This window comes from Mastigoproctus giganteus, chromosome 6, assembly GCF_048544385.1.
Source record: "Mastigoproctus giganteus isolate SK-2022 chromosome 6, ASM4854438v1, whole genome shotgun sequence".
Taxonomy (NCBI): domain Eukaryota; kingdom Metazoa; phylum Arthropoda; class Arachnida; order Uropygi; family Thelyphonidae; genus Mastigoproctus; species Mastigoproctus giganteus.
This window is the reverse complement of record NC_143580.1, coordinates 82845195-82869119: the sequence shown is the minus strand read 5'-3', so window position 1 is coordinate 82869119 and position 23925 is coordinate 82845195. Positions and strand designations below refer to the sequence as shown.

The window sequence follows — 23925 nt, the reverse complement described above, 5'->3', positions numbered from 1 at the left end:
CGCCCTCCCGTTCAACGTCCTCTACCGCATGACGAAGGCATTTCGGATCCTGCAATGCTATCTGATTCCGATTCGTCTTTGTGCCCCCCCCCCCCACCTCCTGCAAGTTTGTCGCACTGGTAGTGAATCACCCTGTATATGTACCAACAGATTCAGATGTGAACGCAGAAACGAGATGAAAACAAACCATCTTCTTTTCGGGGAAGTGAAGAGGAAACGTTATAAATTGTTTAATTTAATGTTATGTAGTGTTGCTGTTTATCTTGTAGACAAGTTAGATGTCATGAAACCATTGCAAGTGAAAGGAGAAATACTTGGTCCTCTACAGTTATATTGACGATCGGTAAAAACGGAGAATCTTAAAATATTTTTAAGATTATATATGAGAGACCTCTATAATATTTTCGAACTTGCTCCTGACATTAATTCTGGTATTAAACTTTTTATTTTTAATATACGCAGTAGTATATCACAAGATTCATATCTCCTCACATATACATTGACCTCCATATGCCATTATTCAACATGCCACGATATTTTAGTGTTGTTAAGATCTTCCTCTTTCAGACGTTTTACACAGGAAGTTTATTTTTTTTAGATAGTAAGCTCCTGATCCTTTTTTCAGTTTTTCGAAGACAAAATCTGGTAGTATGCTGAAAATAAAAATGAAATAAATATTTAATTCATAAAATAATACAAGAAATAATAATAACCTTACATAATACAAATTTATAATAATAAAGTTCTTATAATATTCTTTCATCAAAGACTCATATAATTTAAGTCAAATAGCTGAAATACACAACACAGTCACTTGTGTTCCCTTTAATCTTTTGTCTTTACCCTAGGGCCGTCCATATAAAACAAAACTTCTAGGAAAGGGAGGGTTGTCACCACTCCTCTTCCGAATGAATGAAAAAAAAAAAAATAAATAAATAAATAATAATAATAAGAAACTTCAGATATTCATCTCTCAGCCCGTGTGTCAGGGTACAGTAGTAGTAATACAACTACAGTAGTAGTAATACAACTACTGTCCCCTGACACACGGGTAATACTACTGTTCCCTGACAGTAGTATCATCACTACTACTAAGCTAGTACAACACCCACAAAAATTACATAAGCCCTTATTGAACAGAGTGTATTTACACGGCAACATCTCACCTGCTCTGGAAGCAGGATTGTGGTGGGGATGGAGAAATAGGTGGTCAAACTTCCCTGACTGTACACTGTGAATTGAAAAGACAGGCACTGCAGTTCGCCCCCACGGGTAAATGCTGTTTGTCCCAGAGCCTGTTCTGGCTCTCGACGCCCATGGTCGAAGTAGATAAGACGCGACAGAGCAGATCCCCGAATGTGCGACTATCTCCAGAGGATTTTGGATGTTCGTTCAGAAGGTAGGAAGAGAAACAGAGCGAATCATTTACATCCATTGTCACTGTATGTATTCCCACCCATCTAGAATTAACAGACTGGATCTGGAGGGTCGTACATACCTTTCTCACGCGATGTATGAAGTTGCCATGGTGGCTTCAAACAGTTGTGTTACTATTATTATTTTTTTTTATGAAAACCCCCAAGCAAGAGAGGTATTAGAACCTATAGTACTTAGCACCATGCATGGGTTACAGGTTGAGAAGGTGAAACGAGATACCTACGAGAAACGAGATATTAGACTTGAATTTCTGAAGATTGTATTTTTCAAGAAATACGTATGAAGGGTTGTTGTTGTTGTTATTTGGTTTTTAGGAGCATTAGCAACTAAGGCCATATTTCTCCGGGATATGCGGTGGTCATTCCCTGACATTTCCGCATCCTCCGTATTTGGTAGTGACGGGCTCGAACCCGTCACTACCAAATACGGAGCGTCGTATAAAGCGTCGTCACTACCAAATCAAGAAGCGTCGTATGAAGGGAGGTTGTTCCAGAAAACGGAAGTTGAAGTTGGGCAGTAAAAGCAGGACAACTGAGATAAGTCGTGCTTGAATCAACTAATAATTGGAATTCTGTCAGGAAAAAGTACATGGGATTTGGCAGACTGTAAAGTGGAAATGGACATCACTGAGATTGGAACTGAGACCACGTATATTTGTGAAATGAACTAGGAAGTGTGTTTGGGAGGTTTAGATCTTTTCGCCGTTAAGTTTGTTCTATTAATTGAACAATTCATTATGTATTGAGTAGTAAGAAAAGGTGGAGGACGTGTTGTATGAAGTAACGAAATTTTAGGACATAGCATACACACGTCAAGAATCTACCAGCTCCTTGACATAACGTGCCCTCGACAATGCCCCCCCCCGCATACACACTATTCGAACTTCCTCCAGTCACTATCTGGCAGCGTAGAGTCAGAGAGATTATAGATTATACACCAGCTGATTCGAAAGCCTTCTAGAGAGTTATCAATAGGTTCGGCCCGATGGCTATCTAGAGGGCGGCCCGCGAACACTGTTTTACAGATGAACCCTCTTCATCTGTAAAACGTGGTGAAATCCAATCTTCTTTATGAAGATTGGATTTCACCACGATGTCCATCATAACCTCAAAAGACATCAATCATACTTTATGTTGGAAGAGATCGGTGGTTACCGAACCTTTGCTCTGGAGAATAAACATTGGGTTTACCACTTCAAGTCTCCAATAAGCAAAGTGGTAGTATTACGCCCGTTGATGAGAGTGTTAATGGCCAAGTGCACACAGGATTCAGTCTTGTTCCACACACATTGAATTCTGTGTGTGGAACAAGATATGAGATCAAATGTTTGGTTTGTGGGGATTCTTACGTATGTAGGGGAGACAGCACGTCGATTCATAAATTGCATTGGGGGAATGCATGTCAAATCATCTGAAGGCAGATTGTGGGAAATCTGCTGTGGCTGAATACTCCTTGGAGGAAACAAAATTTCTCCGGTAGATTCAGTTACCATTGATTGTTCGCATAGTATTGGTAAACGATAAGACTCGAGAGCTTGGACTTGTTCTTCGGAGCATAACACATAAGAGAGATGGGGGAATAATCAGTATTCACCTCGTGTTCGAGACGGTGATTCTTGGACGGCATGAACGGTTTCGCTCGGCACGCATCATTTACAGTCTCTGTATGTGCATGGAAGATAACTCCCATACTCCTTCAGTGGTGGATATCGGGTCGTGACCCTGCTATCATATTCAAAACACAAGTCGTCGCGTGGAGGACTACTGTCCTCCACTACATTTAAACTGTTGCTCATTATTGGTACTTGTATCTGCAGTACTCTATGACAGCAAAGTGTTTCCGCCGCTTATACACTCTGAGAGGCCTGGGTTCGACTTCCGTCGATAGCTGGAGGAACTTCTAAAGGTCTCTTCATCCGGGCGTGCAGTTAGCCGATCTCTGATGAAGGGAGTAGGGTTTTCCGTGCGAATTATTCCGGATTTTTCAGCCCCCGCGCAACATGCAAATTGGCGCGTGAACTCACACTTGTACAGACATAATGCAATGGCACAATATAGTCTGAGTCGATGATGCTCCTAAAAATCCACAACGACCATCAACAACAATAGCACCTGCAAGGTCGCTGAGTTGGACGTTTGTTTTTCATATTTTCACGATCTTCAATGAAGGCGAAGCACTACTTATACATAAGTGACTGCGATAAAAAGTAAACATTGCACCTGGTTCCACACATTTCGTTCAACAAAAAACTTTACAAATGTGCTCCACAACAGAACTTGACATTGGCCTTTTAGATCACCTTTTAGGTGAACTAAAAGCCTTTTAGTTGCACCAACGGGATACAACTCCCGTTGGTGCAACAACGAGAAAATTTATACCACAAGTTTAATTTCTCCTGGATAAACGGTTCGATTGTGGTTCTGCATGGATATATTCACGTCTTACCTGTCGACAGGACAGGGATCGACGAACTAGAGTCTTCAATTTATCACAAACAGACCTCTGTTCATGTGGATTACCAGAAAGTTGGGATCACATCTTGTTTCATTGCTCACTATATGATGATCTCAGACTTCTTCTTCATTCAGTTACTAATTTTCAACCAGGATAGGAGCCGTCTCTGCTTCAATGTTCGGAGTCATGCCTGATTCTTCAGGCTTTCGGGCAACGCGTATTTCTGCCAAGGTATTTAGTGTCGACATATATCAACAGGATAGAGCACAATGGCCCTGTTGATGCATAGCTGGTTAGATCTCCTTTAATATTTGTTGAATATGTATGTTGAATGCCTGCAGACAAAATTAAGTTCTTATTTTTTTAGCAGCACCACCCACTACTTTCTTTTATTTATTTTATTTTTATTATTTATTTTATTTTAGCAGCACCGCTACCTTCTTTCTTTTATTTATTTTTATTTATTTATTTAATTTATTTTTATTTATTTATTTATTTTTATTTATTTAATTAATTTATTTATTTAATTTATTTTTATTTATTTATTTATTTTATTTTTATTTTATTTATTTTTATCTTATTTTTATTATACATATTTTATTTTATTCTACTTCGTTTATTACTTCATTTTTATTCATTTATTTTCCATATCCAGCACCATGGGTAGTTCCCCCCCCCCAACCTCTGGAATGGGCTCCCCCAGAGGATCCTGGCTACCTTCTGGCAAAACCAGGTGGGTCAGAGTCTCTTTTGAGACAGTATGTGCCTTATATGGACTGGCCCACCTTCCCGTGGTGTGGACGAGTACTCAGAATTATCTCTCCAGGTGATTGATGCATCTGGGTGGCCAAGCAGCCAGAACAGAACAACAGAAAACACACACACACACACACACACACACACACACACACACACACACACACACACACACACACACACACACACACACACAAACCTACACCAATCACATTTCTGGCCCTTTTATAGTGTTACTATTCTTCACAGAGATACGAGGCAGAGTTGAACTGACGACTGGGGGGGAGAGAAAGGGGTCAATAGTGAAGACAACTCCAATCGAGGTCAGTAGAGCATGCTCCACCAGAGGGGAAAATAGGTGTGGCGAGTGGGGGAGGAGACGGGGGAGCCGTCACCTCCTCCTCTCTCCAGGGAAGGGATAAAAAGTGGGCCAGACAAGGGAGCCGGCTCAGTTCGCCAATAATGCTTCGCAACAGTAATGCCAATAATGCTTCGTCTGCGATTTGATCGCACCTACGTCGGATCCATGGGTTTAGGGATCCGGGACAGGTCCAAGCAATGAGTTCAGTAGTCCATTCCGTGCTGGGCATTTCTGGGAAGAAACGTCCTCGCTGGAGATTTAGTCTCCAAGCTCTCCATAAGTCGGGTGGTAGGTCTCTCATGGGAAAGGTCCCGTCCGTGTAGTCTTCCTTCTTTCTTCTTTATGACCGTAATGTTACCGTTCTCTTAATCAACCTAGGCATGACCTCCAGGAAGCTCACTGTCCTCAAAAAGAATCTGTCAACACTCGCTAAGCTGTTAACTTGCCAAATCGATGCCCCGTCGATAGAAGATATTATCGCACTCACAAGAGCAAGACATAGAAACCATACCCCACTTAGGATGAAGCTATCTAACCTGGACTCCTTAAAAGGAAGGTTCCCATGTAACACCATCGAAAACTTCAAAGCCTTCTCCATTGATCCAGTAAAGTTTGACGTCAATAAAACATACAGAAGCCAAATTATGGACCAAACCTGGACTAAATCATCAGGACTGCCATGAAAATTGAGCTGAATTTTTTTTTATCAGAAATTTATATGATGTAAACAATTAAATGCAATGATATAATGAAAAATGTGTAAATTTGTTATGTCAGTTGCTGAAGAAAAGATATACAGTATATTATATGTATACATACATGACTAAAGTATATTGTAATTTTTATTTCTAATAAATGTTGTTATGTGTTATTTGTATGTCGCATTCTCTCTATCAGCATCCTGAAACACGCCAGGGTAAATAAACAAAGAAAATAGATTCTTGCGGGGTGGGGGAGACACTAAGTGATCTGTCCATTACAAAACACAACGCGACCTGCATTCTGCAGCGACCAAGTGTTACAAAACACCCCTAGTTGCCTACGGCTCGGATTTTTTGTCCTAACCGATTGAAAATTTGAAGCAGGATAGACATCACAGGCGCACCCCGAAAATGGGGGGTTTAACACCCTTCATAACAGTCTAGCTGCAATAGGTCTACCAGAGAACGCCTACAAGGAACTCCAGAAAGTCGCAATCCTGACCACCTGTCAGAAATTTTCTCGATCAATGGTAACATCAGACATAACAACCACCCTGTGTACTTGGTAGCAATACCCATCACGGGTTGGAACCCCAGTCAGGAAGAAATAATATAAGAGCAACATAATAATAATAATAAAATTGCGTTGAAAAACTTTTAGGCAACAGCAATATAAACTTACCTTTTTGCCAAAACAATGTATTTAAAGTGTTCGGGAATAATAATCAGCTTCTCTTCTTTTCTTATTCCTTCCACTAATCTTTTAGCAACTATTTCTGGTTCAAGAACTGGAAATAGTTTTGATTTACTGAAAAAAAAAAAAAATAAAAGAATAAAAGATTTCGCTACATGCTGCAAACAATTTAACTTTATCTAAAATGAATATAACGATTCTGCGCTAACAATTTCAAGCGTATGAATTCAAAATTAGAAAACAAAGACTCAGAAATTTGTAATTCTGAGTTTTTATTTTCTGAAGCTGAAATTATTTTAAAACAGCGAAATAGAAAAATATAACAGAAAATTGAAATAAAGCTAACAGTATTGCAAACATACCAGAGCTTTTCGATATCAAAATTTATGAACGCCTGTAATGCCGTGATTTCGCCAGACTTCTGCAATGATTTGAAGGACATCAGCTCCCATACTTTTAAATTACCGAATGAAATGAGACTAGTCCTATCTAGTCTTTCTTTTGTTGTGGAGCCACACGTTGCGACAGAAATACATATGTTTTGATGAAAGTGTAATTAAACAACACACGGGATAAGAGCGCCATATCCATTGGGGTGTAGCATTTTTCGTCTTACTGCGGTTAGCAATCTAACCGCGCTAGTTGAACCCGTTTGGAGTACTGTACCATGCCACAAACACGAGTTGAGCCGTTGCAGTTCAAATGGCATGGTAGAAATGCTAATGGGAACACGGCCTAAAAGCAGGGTGCTACTTTGATAATTGTGTGTGTCACCTTCTTGCACTCTTCCCTTAACGTTACATTATTCCATGTAATGTGTGAATTTTCATATGGAGAAGGCTTCGATTATGAAATTGAGCAATAGCAAAAACTGTTTCGATTAGGAAACTGTTTTAGAGAAAAGAGAGGAGGCGTGCTAATCATATGTAAAACAAAACAAATTTCTCTTTATACTTCTAAAACGGGAGTTTACTTTGCTACTGTAGCTATTTCATTGCAGGATATAACCAGCACCACAGTTAACAGTGCATGCAGTTTCTGTGGTAATATCTGGGCTCCATTTCTTAGTACCCAATGGCAGTGTTACTTCAGAACCATAGAGCTCTACACGTTTATTCAGGCATATGTACAGTCGATTACCCTGGTAACATTGCGAAGCTTGACATCCAGCTTCCTATTGCACTTTTCAAAATTTCACAACCTGGCCTGCAGTGTTGAAATTTGAGAAAATTATATTTTGGGGTTATTTCGAGTAAATTTTATTATCCTTTGGAATATTTTGAAATTTTATACCTTTGTCTTGGGAAAATGAATAATCTCGTGACGTCGTTAGTGAACCACGTTTTTGTTTAGGATCTAGACGTGGGACACTTGGCCCCCCCACATACCCCATAGACCTCGAACTGTCAGCTGCATCTGAAAATCACCAAACTGCTTAACTAAAACTGGGATTGGCGACTCCTGGAGACGTGGCACCACCATCCTTTGACAAAGAGTTACGACCAATCGCAATCGTCTAGACGGAAGTGAAACTGCCCCGGTAAGGAATTCTCTACGTTGGTCCAGACAGTGTGCAGAAGGGAAAAGCCTTCTTTCTTCACATCTCAAGACAGCATACCCTTCATAACCACTTGGAGATCCCTGTGAATTTACTAAAGAATATAACGGGGAAATGAGCCTGGCACTGCTCTTGCTGCTCTAACCCATGAACTGTGAGGACAATAGTATATATAAATCGTATATGTATCAGTTGTCATTTGGTTATTTAAGTTTAATGTTCTAAATCTCATGGTAAGATTTAGTAATATTTACAATACAATTTAATTTGTAATGTAATTTGTTTAATGCCAGTTGTTTAATTAACGGCACCCTATGACATTAAATGATACATTTAATGTCATCTTGTTATTTGTTATTTTTTTTTTTTTTTTTTAGGAGCATTAGCAACTAAGGCCATATTGCTCCGGGGATATGCAGTGGTCATTCCCTGACCTTTCATATGCTTATACTAATCATATGCTTATACTAATGCTCCTCCATATTTGGTGGTCACGGGCTCGAACCCCGGTCTAATCGTGTGCTACGCACTGTCCAGGTGGACAGTGCGTAGATACTGTCCACCTGGCTACGGAGGCGCCAATGTCATCTTATTTTGTTCTTTAATGTCTTATGTTATTTAAGTGCAACACTATCTAACCTTTTTAACCAGTTACAATCAAAGGCGCTCTCTCTCTCTCTCTCTCTCTCTCTCTCTCTCTCTCTCTCTCTCTGTAGTGATTTGGAATTGTCCTTCGAGTGACTTTTAATTTGATGTCCATCAGCTGCCATAACAACTTGCAAAGTCCTGTTTTGCGAAAACGCGAAGTGAAGTAAACAGACTCCGCATCATTGAAATTTCTTCGACTAGAAAGAAAGAATGATTTACATGAAAATTTGCAGGCATAACTGTGACATACATGGATATAAATGATTAGTATGTCAAGCGAAATTAGAACAACAGGAAGTGTAATAACGATGTTCAATAGGATTGAGATCCGTGGAGTGACCGGGCCACTGCAGCAAAGAAAAGTCATTGTCATGTTCCTGGAACCATTTCATAGTTATTCGGGCTTTGTGCACCAGCGCATTATCCCACTGGAAGTCGCCATCTGACTGAGGATAAACTGTCAACATGAACGGATGCACTTGGTCAGCAACGATGTTTAGGTACGATGTGGCATTCAGACGTGAATCTATGAGTATCAATGGACCCAACGCGTGCCAAAAAAACATTCCCCACACCATAACACTGCCCCACCACCTTGCATAGTAGTCGTCACACATGACGGGTCCATGGATTCATGTTGTTTTCGCCAAATTCTGAACCTTCCATCAACATGATGCACCAGGAACTTCGACTCGTCAGACCAAGCAATTGTTTTCCAATCCTCGATAGTGCAGTGCTGGTGTTGCTGTGCCCACAGGAGGCGTGCTCTCTTGTTTTTCATTGATGACATAGTGTGCATAGTGTTAGGGTCAGGCGTCACCTGTGATTTCTCACATCTGCGCCATATGTACGCTGTGAAGAAATACAGAACTACTGTAAATGCCAGAAAAGTGTTGTCTGTTGTATATGACATATTGCGTTAGGTTCTGTTGGGTGTCCTGGCATTTGGCCGCAGGGCCCCTGGTGGGACCTCACGTTGCCCGCACACACCGCTAGGAGGTAGCCAGGCTGCCCATTATTCTCTGGCTAGTCTCCGCCAGGGTCGCCTGAGCGTCCTGGACGAAGACCAAGTTAAAAAAAAAAAAAAAAAAAAAGAAAAGAGAAGAAGAGAAGAGAAGGTCTGGGGAACAAGAGGAAGAGGGATCTGAATGTGAGGAACAAGCTAAAGTGGACAGATAGAGAAGGCAGTCCACCCGAGTAAGGAGAAATAGGGGATGGGTAGAGGGATCAAAAGTCACAGGGGCAGGCGCCACTGTGCGAGTGCCAAAGGCCAAGCACTCTCTGGGAGTCAGCTTTTCAAGGAGTGCCAACCATGCTGATGCCAGCATAGTATTTTAATCTTCAGTCTTACTCTTTTATCAGTTTGGGAAAATGCTATCCGACCCCAGTTTGTGTTTGCACTTGAAGGTCGTTGTTCTGAGCAGCTCTAAGTTCAGCAAACTTTGCCCGTCTGATGGTAAAGACAGCTTGTGCGTAACTCGTTAAGGCTTTGTATGTCGTTTCATTCTGAAGCAGGTATGTTTCATGATTACGAGGGTTCTCCTGGATTTCAGTTAAAAATTTGAGCCTACAATCATCGTAAGCAGGGCACTCATACATGAGATGCCCCCATGACTCCTCTTCGCCACAGTGGCAGAATGGATTGCTTTCAATTCCCATTGCTGTCAATTTTTGTTGAAAGGACCCATGTCCTGTGATCAGGAATGTAACTTGCAGACCAGGTGAAAACCAGAAAGGAGACTTCGGGAAAGTCATGTCAATGGATGGGAGGAGTCTTCTGGTAATTTCTCCTTTGGGCGTGGTTTCCCATGAATGCTGCCAAATTCCTTGAAGGTGTGTGAAGATACGTTTTCTTTCTTGTTTCAGGTCATTGGTAAGTTGCAGTTGAAGATTTAACAACTGTGTCGGAATTCCCTTCTTTAATCGATGGTAAAGTCCCCTTTTAATCACCTCAAGATAGAGTGGCAAGCATCCAGTAATAGCCTGTAGGGCAGGGGTGCTGACAGTGCGACATGCCCTGCAGATAGATAACATCATGAATCTTTGTATTGAGTCAAGTTTACGCTTGTTCTTTTCCAGGACAGCCTCTGTACACCAAACTGAGGCTCCATAACACACAATTGGGAGAAACGCCGCTTTATAGATGAGTGACAAAGCTTTATGCTTCAAACCCCAGTCCGCTCTGCTGACTCTTCTTATCATAGCCGTATACTTTCGGATTTTTGTGGATAAGTACTTCAGATGAGAGTAAAAGGTAAGACCGGTGTCAATGTAGATTCCCAGGTATTTGACTTCTGTGTAGAGACGTATAGGGATGTTATTTAACTTCATTGTTGGAGGCCTGCGTATTTGTAGCTTTCCTTTGAGGAGAATCGATTTTGTTTTCTCACCAGAAATTGAGAGGTTGTGGAGTGCTGCCCAGTTTTGGAGTTTTTCCAGAGCTGTATTTGCTTTTGCTTCCAGTGCCGCTCTTGTGTCACCTTGCACCACCAGAACAAGATCATCAGCGAAGGCTAAGGGTCTGGCTCCACCCAGGTCAAACCCCAGGTTGATGACAGTTTTCATTGATGACAAAGGTACGCGATGTGGCCGTCGGCTGTTGTAGCCCATTCGCGACAAAGTGCGACTAGTGATCCGTTGCGATATTTTGTTCCCCGCGCCAAGGTTGTATTCTGACGTGTTGTGTGACATTGTGGCCCGTCTGTTTGCTTGCACAATTCTAGCCATCCTCCTCTGACCTCTCTTATCAACAAGCGATTTTCTTCCAAAAAACTCTCAAAACAGTCAATCAGGAGTGCCATTAAGAGGATGTTTTCTGTTCATTGCACCATTGTGGATACATCCTTGAAACTGGAGTGCGTGAAAAGTTCAGGAGAACTGCCGTTTCAGAGATGCTTTGTCCAGCACGTCTTGCACGTACTACCATGCCACGTTCGAAGTACGTTAGATCACTCCTTTTCCCCATTCTTGCTACGGTTTGTACGCTTAACTGATACTAGAATGGTTGTTCTTCTACATTTATATTCACAGCTGTGGTTATGTGACTTGCAATGTTGTGGGACAAACCATTTGTGTACACAGCAGGAGTGTACCTAATAAAGTGGCAGCACAGTGTATATCAGTGTACTTCTTTGACGTACACTGATATACAGTGTACTTCTTTGAAGAGAAAATGACATAAGAGTATGGATTATTAACTATACAAATAAAAATGAAAAGATACGCACACATATGAATGATCATGTGAATTGTAGGAACTATCAAGAATAAAAATTGTCATTTAATGCAAAACAATATTTATTACTCACGATTTAATAAGATTTCAAAATAATAACAAGGATGCAATAAGAAGAAAGGTAATTAGAATGATAAAAATCAATTACAATAATTACGAGTAATACAAATATTTTGGGGAAAGCTTCATATAGAATAAATCAATCTCCCTAACACATTTCAACACTGACTCAGGAACATCGGGCACACTGTGAATGAATTGTTGCAGCGAAGAGAAGCCAATCATTGCATCTCGGAATGTTGGTAAAGCAGGCTCATCTTGTTCAGACTCACTATCAGTCATGTTTTGATCTTCATTGCAAATACCTTTAATACATTGCAATTCACATGCAATAACATTATTGTCTACATCGACATAATCATAAAAATTTACTGTAAATTCCAAACTACTCTGTAGGATATTCCCATTCGTCAAAAGGAATCCCTTCCTGTTCATCACTTTCAACACTATCAGCATTTTCTTCTATATCATTACAGAACCCAGCGTTTTTATAGGAATTAATTTTAACAATAGGGACTCTGTGTATCCAATGATGTTTCTAAATAATGCGTTGCATCTAACAAAGAAAATTTTGAACTTTTCAAGTTTTTGCATTGTTTTACAAGAGGAAACAATTTAGGTACAAGGTACTTACGAAAATGCATCCTTAAAACATCGATCACTCTTGATCCATTGGTTGCACGATTGACGTGAAATTCCCAGAGAAGAACTCCACATAGACTTTGTCTAAATGCTCACTGTTTTTCGGATGAGCAGGGCAGTTATCGACAAATAAAAGGATTTTTCTATTCTCTCTGCCATCTTTGAATCTAGAGCTGTTAAATTCTCATCAAAGAGAGCACAGGTCATCCATGCTGTTTTATTGTTCCTGTATTTACATGGAATTTCGCTGTGTCAAGAATGTGTTTTCACATTCTTGAAACAGCGTGGTTTCTTTGGTTTTCGTATCACAAGCAATGGTAGTTGTTAGAGTGGTAAAAAATGTACACTTATGGTGTAGAAAATGAAAAAGGCGTGGGTGTAATTGTGTAGTCAGATATGAAATTTTCTGATCAGTGCAGACAGGCTGCCAGAGCAGGTCATGGGGTGTTGTCAATGATATACAGGAAGTTTGGTAATTGGGAAAAGGAGGTGATTATCCCTTTGTATAAGGCAATGGTGAGGCCACGCCTTAAGTACTGCATACAGGTCTGGAGGCCTCATCATAGGAAAGATGTAGAGTTGCTTGAGCGAGTACAGAGAAGAGCAACAAGACTGGTGAGGGAATGAATGGATCCTATTACCAAGAAAGGCTTAAGTTCTGCAAATTGTAGCGTCTGGAAACTAGGCACTTGCGAGGTGATCTGATTGAGGTGTATAAGGCCTTGAATGGGCTGAGCAGGCTCAATTCTTATCGGTCGGATTATTGCTCTTGCTCAGATTACGAACCTCAGGGGGATTAAATTCAATTTATGCCCCCTCAAAAGTTATAGGAAAGACAGTTATAGAATAGATGTGCGGAAATTGGCCTTTAGCCAGCGAGTAGTTGATTATTGGAACAAACTTCCATCTGTCATTGTGGTGGAAGTTGATAGCTTAAATAAATTCAAAGAGAAATTGGACAAACGTTTAGAGGTATTGGATGTGTGAAATGATTTTTTTCTTTTTTTGGCCGATACTACATAAGCTTGCTTTATTGCATCACATGTCTCTGCTGCTGCTGCTGCTGCTGCTACTAGTTTCTTTGAGCTGTTCATATTAGACCCCACTAGCACTGTAATTCTCTCCTTTCTCAGTTTACCACCATGGCTGGTTGGTTGTTTTTGGTTTTATTGGCGCATCAGCGACTAAGGCTATAATGCGCTTTACCACCATGGCAATTCTGTCCTTTGAATGCACAAGTCTTATTAGGAAGTAGGCTATAAAAGAGTCCTAATTCGTCAACATTAAAAATATCACACTTTCTATATTGTTTGATCAAAATATGTAGTTCTTTTCCTCCACTCATCAACTTATAACATATTCACACTAAAGTATTCTCCGCAAATTACTTTGTAAACTAAACCATATTTCTTAAAGAATTACCAAAAATACTAATGGTAATCTGCAGAAATAAATAAAATAAGTATTATAAGTTCAGCTTTCAATAAAAGATCGTAATTACAATAAGACAGCAACAATCCACTAAGTAATTCCGAACCGTGAAAAATTAACGGCACACACTTCACTGAGCTTCTCGTGGTCGACGCGTGAAGATTTAAATATAGAAATAAAGAATTTATATATTTAAAAAACGTATTAAGTGGGAAAATGTCATAATAATAGAACACTGTGTATTCTTTATCATGAACTTTTTACCCGGGATACTTCTTATGCGGGAAAGTAATACATTACAATATTTAGAGTTGAAATTGAGACTTAAGAAACCAAAGTACAAACTTAAGTACAGGGGAAAACTTCTTATGCGGGAATTTCTTATCCGGGTTCTACTGTATCTAGTAATAGGGCCGCCGTAGCCGAGTGGTCAACGCGATTATGCATAAATATACGTGCTTTGAGTGACCGGGGTTCAAGCCGATGATCATCGTTATTACGTTTATTGTTCTGTTCAAGAGCCATCCCCTGAACAGCAGTAAGATGGGGGAGGGGGGGTTGGAATTCCAATTTGTGAGATACTATAGTATCCCAAATTAAGAAAGATATTAATTTTATTAAAAATATGCTGTAGAATAATATAAAATATATTACTCTCTCTCTCTCTCTCTGTCTTGTGAACTCCACTGACTGTTTGGTCATCCCGGAGTATGAACAGAAAATTTGTTTATTTATTTCATTTATAATCGAATGCTCAACAATGCAAATTAGCTGATTACAGCATAGTTGAAAACTATGGCAACGTTTCGACATAGTTAAACCGAAGTAGAAAAACATAAAGAAGCATTAAGGGCAAATTGCTACAATGGATAAAAGGATGGTTGAGTGGGAGAAGACAGAGAGTGGTAATCAATGGGCACTGCTCTTCGTGGACTAATGTTTATTAGTGGTGTTGGGCTCGTTGTTGTTTTGTATATTTATCAATGATATTGATGAAGGTATATCAGGCTTAATATCCAAGTTTGCAGATGATACTGAGGTTGGCAGGGTTGTTAATGACAGTAATGACAGTACGCTACTGCAACACGATCTAGAAAAGTTGGTCAGATGGGCAGATCAAGAAGGTCAAGTGGCAACTGAAGTTTAACATTGACAAATGCAAAGTACTACATATGGGTAGCAGTAACCCAAGAGAAATGTACCAACTGTGTGGTGTTGCACTGTGGGGTAGTGGAGAATGAAAGAGACCTGGAGGTAAGTGTGCAGTCAGATATGAAGTTTTCTGAGCAGTGCAGACAGGCTGCCCGAGCAGGTTATGGGATCTTGTCAATGATATACTGGAATTTTGCTAGCAGAGGTAAAGAGATGATTATCCCTTTGTATAAGGCAATGGTCAGGCCACGCCTTGAGTACTACGTACAGGTCTGGAAGCCTCATTTTAGGAAGGATGTAGAGTTGCTTGAGCGAGTACAGAGAAGGGCAACAAGACTGGTGAGGGAACAAAGGGGTGCTCTTACGAAGAAAGGCTTAAGTTCAGAAAATTGCAGTGTCTGGAGACTAGGCACCTGCGAGGTGATCATCTGACTGTGTTGTATAAGGCCTTGAACGGATTGAGCAGGCTCAATGCTGATGGGATTCTTTCTCTCGCTCAGATTACAAACCCAAGGGGGGCATAAACTGAAATTGAGGAAAGACAGTTCTCAAATAGATGTGCAGAAATTTTTTTTTTAGCCAGCGGGTGGTTGACTGCTGGAACAGACTCCCATCTGTCGTTGTAGAAGTTGACAGCTTATTTGCTTTCTTACATCATATGCTTATACTAATGCTAACGCTAACATTTCGACATAGTTAAACCGAAGTAGAAAAACACAAAGAAGCGACAGTATCAACAATAAAAATATCATAAATATACATATACAGTTTTCTTACTTTGAAATAGGTAATGGTGAGAAGCCAGTACTGAAAAATGTCGGGCACAAAGTAGTCACTTTGATGCAGTTATGCATCTTCGAAGACTGCAATTCCTCTCGGAGTGATTCCATCAGTCCTCTGACTGCAAACTTCGAAGTGCTTGAAGATAAGCAGAAGATATTACTGGATTTACTAGAAAATAATAACGATGTTACATAATATATAATGTCTTAAACAAAGCTGAACACCGTTCAGGTTCCTTACAAGTATCGGTTATTTCATGTGTATTTTATTAACGAGCATTCAACTTCGTAAATATTCTATTTCGACCATCTTAAAATACACATAAATTTGTGATTAAAAGTAAACTTGTAGTTAAGTGACCACTACGATTTGCATTTCAGTGTTCAGGAATAGGTTGCTTCATATAGCAAATCGTTCATGTTTTAATCTGGTCACAAATTTTAACCAGTAGATCGTTACTGGTGGATATATTAATATATTAAAAACTATATAATATGGATTCAATGCATAAATGTAACATTCATGCGTTTATGTGTTTCATTATAAAAATAACTAGAATAACACTCGTGGCGAATATTTAGCCAAAACTCTTTCTGAGAAGTAAAGATTAATTTCGAAGTAATCTCTCCCTGAGCTCCCTTCACGGGACATACTCGGGTAATAAAATGACTAAAAATGCAATTTGATAATTTTTTGCATATATAACTATATCGTCCTTTAAATAAACTACGATTATTGCACAAAAATTATCTGGACCTGGAAACTGCTACGTAACGTTAATATCCATGAGCGAAAACCAACTTTGTTGAACGTCTGGCCCTGAGATTTGTTGATTGTGATGGCAAAAGCTAAGAAGTTGTCTTCTCTTCAAAGTAAATGGCAAGTTAGTTTCACTGGTAACTAAATCAAATTTCTGGATTTGAAAATTGATCGGAAAATATTTTGGGATTTTTTCGGATTTTTTTCCTTTTTTTTTTTTTTTTTTTTTTCCAATTTTACTGCTAAATAAAACATATTGCAAAAGGAATCAGATCAAAAGCTTGTTTAGTCTTTAAGTCATTCAAGTTCAAAGAGCGTCACGGACAGAGGGATACAAGCAAATTATACACAGAATAAAAGTGCACATTTAATAGTCGAAAATTAAAAAATAGTGATTTGTTTAGAAGTCTCTCCTTCACTCCGTCGAAGAGATGCCACAATCAATGATTTGTTTTAAAATATTTATTTCCTCAACATTAGATGTGTAGTCTTCTATAAAGTGTGTGTGTGTATTGTCGATCCAATTTCTACATCTTCTTTCTTTTGAGTACGAACTTCATTCTTCAAACACTCTTCGCAGTTTTAGATTCTTCGGATAAATCTACATTGTCAGATTCGTTGTTTAGTTCTCCATTATCAGTTAAATCTATTGCATATTTCTCTTTTTCTTTCTTTACTGCTTCCTTTCAATTGATTTTCTTTCCTATTTAACTGGGGAGAAACTTTTTCTTAATTAGTGAAAATTTTGCTTGAAGCTATTACTACTCACAGTGAAAATATTTCAATGTTTCTAATACGTTTAATATTTCTAATATATTTACATGAAATAGTAGCATACGGTATGACCAATGTTATGACGTCAGATTCACAATCAGGCCTGGTATTACAATGGCTTCGGTTCAAGATATCATAAATTTCGAGATGAATTTTGCAAAATAAACGTTCATCCAAAAACAAGTAACACTATCTCTCAACATATATTAAAAAAATAATTGAAACTGACTTGAAAAGGGTCTGATGATCTGATCAGACCCTTTTCAGGTCAGATTAAATCTAAAAAGCAACTTACCAGTATTCAGTCATCAGTGCATTCCCAAAGAACCCCGCTAACGAGGAGACAGCCACGATGTGTCCGTGGTTCTTTTCCATCATGTGAGGTAAAAATTGTCGAATAGTCTGGTGAAGAAATTAACATTAATAAGTCAGGCTAAAATATAATTTATTTGATATACTGTATATATACAGAGGAGACGTTATTTCTTATCCATTTCATTCAAGTTTCATTAAGAGTAAAAAGTTTTATCCCTAAACCTGCCAGCAGACAAACACAAAACCATCCGGAACTTATTTCAAGGTTTCTGTACAGAGCATCAATAACCAGCAGCCCTCTTTATTTAAGTACACCTCTAATAAATGTCGTGGAGAATTCACCTTTTGCATGTGACATAGAAATTCGTCTTGTCACGAATTTCAATGCTAGATTAGGTAGTTTTGGGCCCATATTTTTAAACGCCTTTGTCGTAATCATTGCCATCAATCTCATAGATCATTTTAATGCGAATGGGATATGAAGGAATGGCGAATAGAAATACAGTAATTAAATCCTTCACTGTCTTGTAAAGACACGTTTCTGTCTTTACAAGACAGTGCAGAAGAAAGCATATATTACCCATCACAGCCCCGAATAATCGTGGCCAGGAATTCATATATATAGCTAAACATTAACAACACAATACACAGTAGACTTTCAGAATAACGGCACCGTCGGGGTTTCAAGGTGCCATTGTTTCGATTTTTCCTTTATCTAGAAAGTTTTATTTTTAATATATTTAATGCAGAAATAATGGGGCTAAATAAGAAATAGATTAAGATTGCAATTTTATTAACTGCACATAAAAATAATAAACATGTTGACGATCCAATCTTATATTCTGACATTAATACACTCCTATTCACGCCCAGTTCTATTTACTTTATTATATCAAGTTCAGTCGGTGCGGTAGCATAGTAGCATCGTCACCGTCTTTCCCACACCGGGTGGAAAAGGCCCGGGTTCGAATCCCGTCGATGACGCGAGGAACTTTTATGGGCTCTTTTCACTCCTAGGCTGAGTTAGTCGGTTTAAGGTGTAGATAGCAAGGTTTTTTTAAATTACTGAACGAAAAACCCCAGAAACAGGGGTTTTTCGTTCAGTAAAACAAGCAAATTGACAAGAGAACACACGCAATTTACAGACACAATACACATGTGAATTAACTTTCCGGATGACCCTAATGTGAAGTTTGGATTATATCAAGTTTTTCACTAAGCTTTAATGTTGTTGTTCTTTTCTTCTCTATATGAGGTTTATTAACTTTAGGAGCCATAGTGAGAAGTTTTTAATTTAAAATAAATGTATTCTGCAGATATATCCGTAATCGGTATATCTGCAGAATTCACTTTCAAAATGGTGAACGTAAACAAATACAGTAATCACGTGACTTGCCGTTTTCTTTTTTTCGGCAGTAAAAGACATCTGTGCTGTACACATTCGATCTCAATGTGCCGTTAGCTCGAATGTTCAGTTATTTGCGGTGCCGTTATTTGGACAGTCTACTGTAGATAACGATTGAAAGAACAGTCGAAGGATCAGCTTAATAAGCGCAAAGTAGCAACTATTGAGTAAATATTACTAAATGAATTACAAGAAAACAAGATAAAATAAAACTAATTAACATTCACGAACAAGAAATCAATGAATTTTTGTACTTCCTTGCCCGAGCTCCATCAAGATATTGAGCGTTAGAGGAAAGAGGGCTTCCTGGACTGTTTTCAGTGATAAGCATCACTACTGCATTTCTCTCTTCACAGAACAAATATTTACATATTTTTTATTACGTATTTGTATATCTGATCTGAAGGTGTCCAAAACGTTAATATCAAAAAGAATATGCTGCGATACCGTATACACAGATAATATTCACCCAAGTCTTGCATTTTCTTCACCATTGAGGTGGCAAGTTGCAATCAGCCAAGGACATCTGCACAGATGTGGATAAATGATAAGACTGGTGGGTGAGCTTCATGGTTGAGTTGATCAAGAATGCTTTTGCGATACTTCAGCTCTTTGGAAAATCTTACGAGATCAAAATGTAGCTGTTGGATCAATCCTAGCATGTGAATCGGGATGAACTTTTCTGCTAGATGCAGTCGGTGTTTGACAAGGACGGGGACGCCCTTAGGCCCTTACACAGGGATTCTCCAATGGCAGAGGTCCCTAGACAGGGGAACATCAGTGGTATCAGCAAAAATAGCTGTTATCAGCTGTTACCTTGATGCTTCTTATTGGTTGACACTCTGGGGATTTCGATTGAGGTTGCTAAATCAGCAGTGCTACGATTATCTCGGAACAGGTATTGAGGAGGTTTACCACCAACATACAAAACAGCAGCATGACAACCTATTGTTAGTATTACCTGACTGTTAGGGGTAGGTAATCTTATTTCCTATTTAAGTCTACAACCTCCTGTCCAATTTGGATATTTTAGGAATGACGCCCAATAAGTTCAGGAATGGTAGTGCTGCATCATAATACACGTGCACTTCCATACCATAATTTACTAACATTCGTTAATGATTTTTAAAATGTTACTTTCGCTACTTATACCCAAACATTTGTCAACCGTAAACATTATACAATATTAACTGACCTTCAACCATTTAAAATGAACGATAACGATCACTGTGAAAATTAAGATTTGCATCTCAACATCCCTTAAACGTATTTGCTTAAATAATAAATAAGAATACAGAAAAATATATTTTTTGTCATTTTTTGAAATTCACTTGCCTGAGTTCACACGTTATGAACTTGTTATCGTGAATAGGATTAAGCACAAGTGAAAAAGGGGGGATCACGTTTAATGCCACTCGGCTAACGAAGGGAAAAAAAAAATACAAATGTGAAAGTTTTGAAACACTAATTATCTAAAATTGAGAGTTAAAAAAACATGAATAAATAAAACTAAAAGCGGCCTGTTGTCACCATTGTGGACTCAGAGATTAGTTGTTTTGAAGCTAATATGCATACAAACTATGCATGTTAAAGCAGATAAAAGTTCAAAATAATTTCGCTGTTATAAGAATTAAAAAAGAAAAAAATAATAATTACCCAAAAGTGACTAAGCACGTTAACCTCCATCGTTTTCTTTATCTGTTCGTTCTTGAACTCCAAAATTTCCTTTCCATAGGCAACTCCAGCATTGTTGATTAATATTGTAACGTCACCAACTTCTTTCCTCACCAGTGTTGCTATCGATTGAATTTCTTCCTCTTTGCTCACATCGCACTGATATGAATAAGCAGAACCACCTTTCTCTTTTATTTCCTTTTCAACGGCTTCGTTATTATCCTAAGAATAGAAAACATTTTAAAGCGTGTCGTTTTAACATCGAAAATTCATTAAGGACAAATTACTGCTTTGAATAAAAGGATGGTTGGGTAGGAGAAGATAGAGTCCTTATCAATGACCAATGCTCTTCGTGGACTAATGTTATTAGAGGAGTCCTGCAAGTTCATTGCCGATCCCATTGTTGTTTTCTGCATTTATTATTATTAATAATAATAAGATTCTTTATTAACATAAATTGTATACAAATAGTAATTCCTTACACAAAAAGCCAGAGGAATCTTACAATAAGTTGTTTATACAAGTGATTTTTTATTAGAAAAAAATAATAATAAATAAATAAAAAACAAAAATAATCAAAATGTAATAATGAAATAGTAATTAAAACAAAAAAGGGCTACAAGTTGAGCAGAACATGAAATGACTTGGCTAACTAAGACCGGCACTTACATAACTGTTCTTTACAAACAGAAAGATAGGCCAAGATGCCATCGCGATATGCGATGGCATCTTGGCCAATTCTATTAGCAGCCAGCATGTGATAGCCAAGATTTGAGGTGAAGGTAGCAATTTCCATTTCACATCTGAGCCAGGTTTCAATCAGAATGACGAAGTTGTACTCTGCGCAGGAAAGCAAATTAAGTAGGCCATCTAGTTTGTTTTTGACACTTCTGATGTTTTGTAGGAAACATCGGATATTTACCCTCACAGAAGGTTGTAATGTGATGAGATTACTCTCTGAACAGTATCTGCTTTTCATATAATGATCTGAAATCTCGTCCAGGGACCGATGTCGCGTTCGATGTGCCCGCTTGCTGGATATTCTAACTGGAATGCGATCAGTTTGATGTTCGCTCGTCATCTCCACTCTAGACATACACGAATTGCACCCACTCCTAGATATAATTTGGGAGCCTCCGCTAGAGAGGATAGATAGCTATGCTGGCGTAGTTATTCACTGTTGTGGAATGGAGTTCGGGCTTCATGAGTTCTTAGCCTTTAGTCTCCCAAATTAGTATGGCATTACTAACAGACCTCTGGGCCAGTATTCGGCATTGAGGTATTGTTGGTAATTGGGCCGATCAATCCAAATCCCGAAGGAGGCATAAGGGGGATGCTTGGTATTGTTTTTGAAAGGTTTACTGGGTATGCCTAGTTCCTTCAATAGTGCCTCTATTTCTTCAACTTTTGTCAACGGATCCAGCCTGCTAATGAAAATATTTGCGTGAGTATTGCTGGTCGCTTGGCGATTTCGCATTCTGAGGCTAGTATTAACTACTCTCGTGCCAATCAAGATGGTCTTGCTGTTTCTGGAATGCCGTTGGCCTGGAGATACTTGCATCGGTGGAGGTCCAGGAATTGCTTTTTAGTGCTGTTTTTAGAGAGTGCAACTATTTTCGTTTCAGGTAGTAGAGATGACTCAGGTGAGGGATATGGGCGTTCTGTGGGACGGGACAGGGGAGCCTAGTGTTCACGGGTAAGAGATCTTGTAGTAGGCTCAAGGACTTTCGTTGATAATCTTCAAGCTAGCTCAGACGTTCCCTTAGCGAGCTATTTTCTGAATGTAGGTTTCTTAAAACGCCTTCAATGGTTTCAAGTTTCTCAGTGTTACACTCCCAAAAAGTGCAGCTGACTGAAGCCTGTGATTTCGTTTGAGTACAATTATCAGTAACCCCAGGCAAAAGCTTTTGTTGGTAGCCGGTTCACTGAGAGTGGAATTGTTATGTGTGGTGACATCATTAACATCATTCAGCATTCCAGAGGGAGAGACTATGGGGGAGGGAGGCAAGTGCACCAAGGTAGCAGCCAATATTTTCAGCTGCATCTGACGAATCACTATTTTGCTTGCGGCACAGTGCACATCTCCATTTTGATTTCCTAAATTCTGCAGTCCGTTTTAAATCTTTTATTCCACTACAAAAATTGCAAAAAAGAAGCGGTATGACGTACATTTTATCAGGCAGTCAGAAAGTTTTTCGCAGCTCGAGCAGGGTTGCTGAAGGTGTATCAGGCTTAATATATAAGTTTGCAATAATACAAAGGTTGGCAGGGTGCTTAATGACAGTATGCTACTGCAATAAGATGCAAAAAAAATTTAAGCAGATTGGAGAGAAACGGAAGTTGAAGTTTAAAATTGACATGTGCACGGTACTGCGTATGGGTGACAGTATTCTCAGATTAACGTAATAACTGCGATACTACACTCAGAGTGGTGGAAAATAGAAAAGCCTTGGGTGTAATTGTGCAGTCAGATATGAGGTTCTTTGAGTAGTGCAGACAGGCTGCTAGACACTCATCAACTTTATAGAAGAATTTTACTAGCAGGAATGAGGAGGTAATTATTCCAGTATACAGGGCAATGGATAGGCAATCATCTTAAGTACTACATACAGGTCTGGAGGCCTCATTTTAGGAAGGATGTAGAACTGCTGGAATGGGTACAGTGAAGAGCAATGAGATTGATGAAATGAACAAAAAGGGTGCACTTAACAAGAAAGGCTTCATTTCAGCAAATTGCAGCATCTGGCGACCACGCACCTGCAAGGATAACTGATTGAGGTGTTTAATGCCTTGAGTGTGTGTTGATGGCATTCTTCTTCTTATAAGCAAAAAGGCCTTTGTGCTCTGGATTCATATTAATATTAAAAATTATTGTGCCACAGGGCAAAACGGAAAGAAAATGACAGGTCCCAGTTAAACTGCTACCGGTTTAACATTTTAACCAGTTTAAACTGCAACCTGTCATTTTCTTTCCGTTTGGCTCTGTGGCACAATAATTTTTAATATTAATTCTTCTTCTTGCTGAAACTACACGCACATGATGGGTATAAATTCAAATTGAGGAAGGAAAGTTGCAGGACGGACAG

At 39.0% G+C, this 23925-nt stretch overlaps 1 protein-coding gene across 1 annotated transcript in view; it reads right to left on the bottom strand.

Annotated features, from left to right (window-relative positions):
* Positions 1-426: 426 nt before the first annotated feature.
* Positions 427-23925, bottom strand: part of LOC150084441 (estradiol 17-beta-dehydrogenase 11-like) — a 62898-nt gene continuing 39399 nt past the window's right edge. The window contains exons 2-6 of the mRNA XM_090376073.1: positions 20822-21061; positions 17741-17847; positions 15907-16047; positions 6392-6517; positions 427-653 (exon numbers count right to left, since the gene is read on the bottom strand). Of these exons, the coding sequence (XP_090232199.1) occupies positions 548-653; positions 6392-6517; positions 15907-16047; positions 17741-17847; positions 20822-21061 (720 nt within the window). The 3' untranslated portion in view covers positions 427-547. The remainder of the gene's footprint in view (positions 654-6391; positions 6518-15906; positions 16048-17740; positions 17848-20821; positions 21062-23925) is intronic.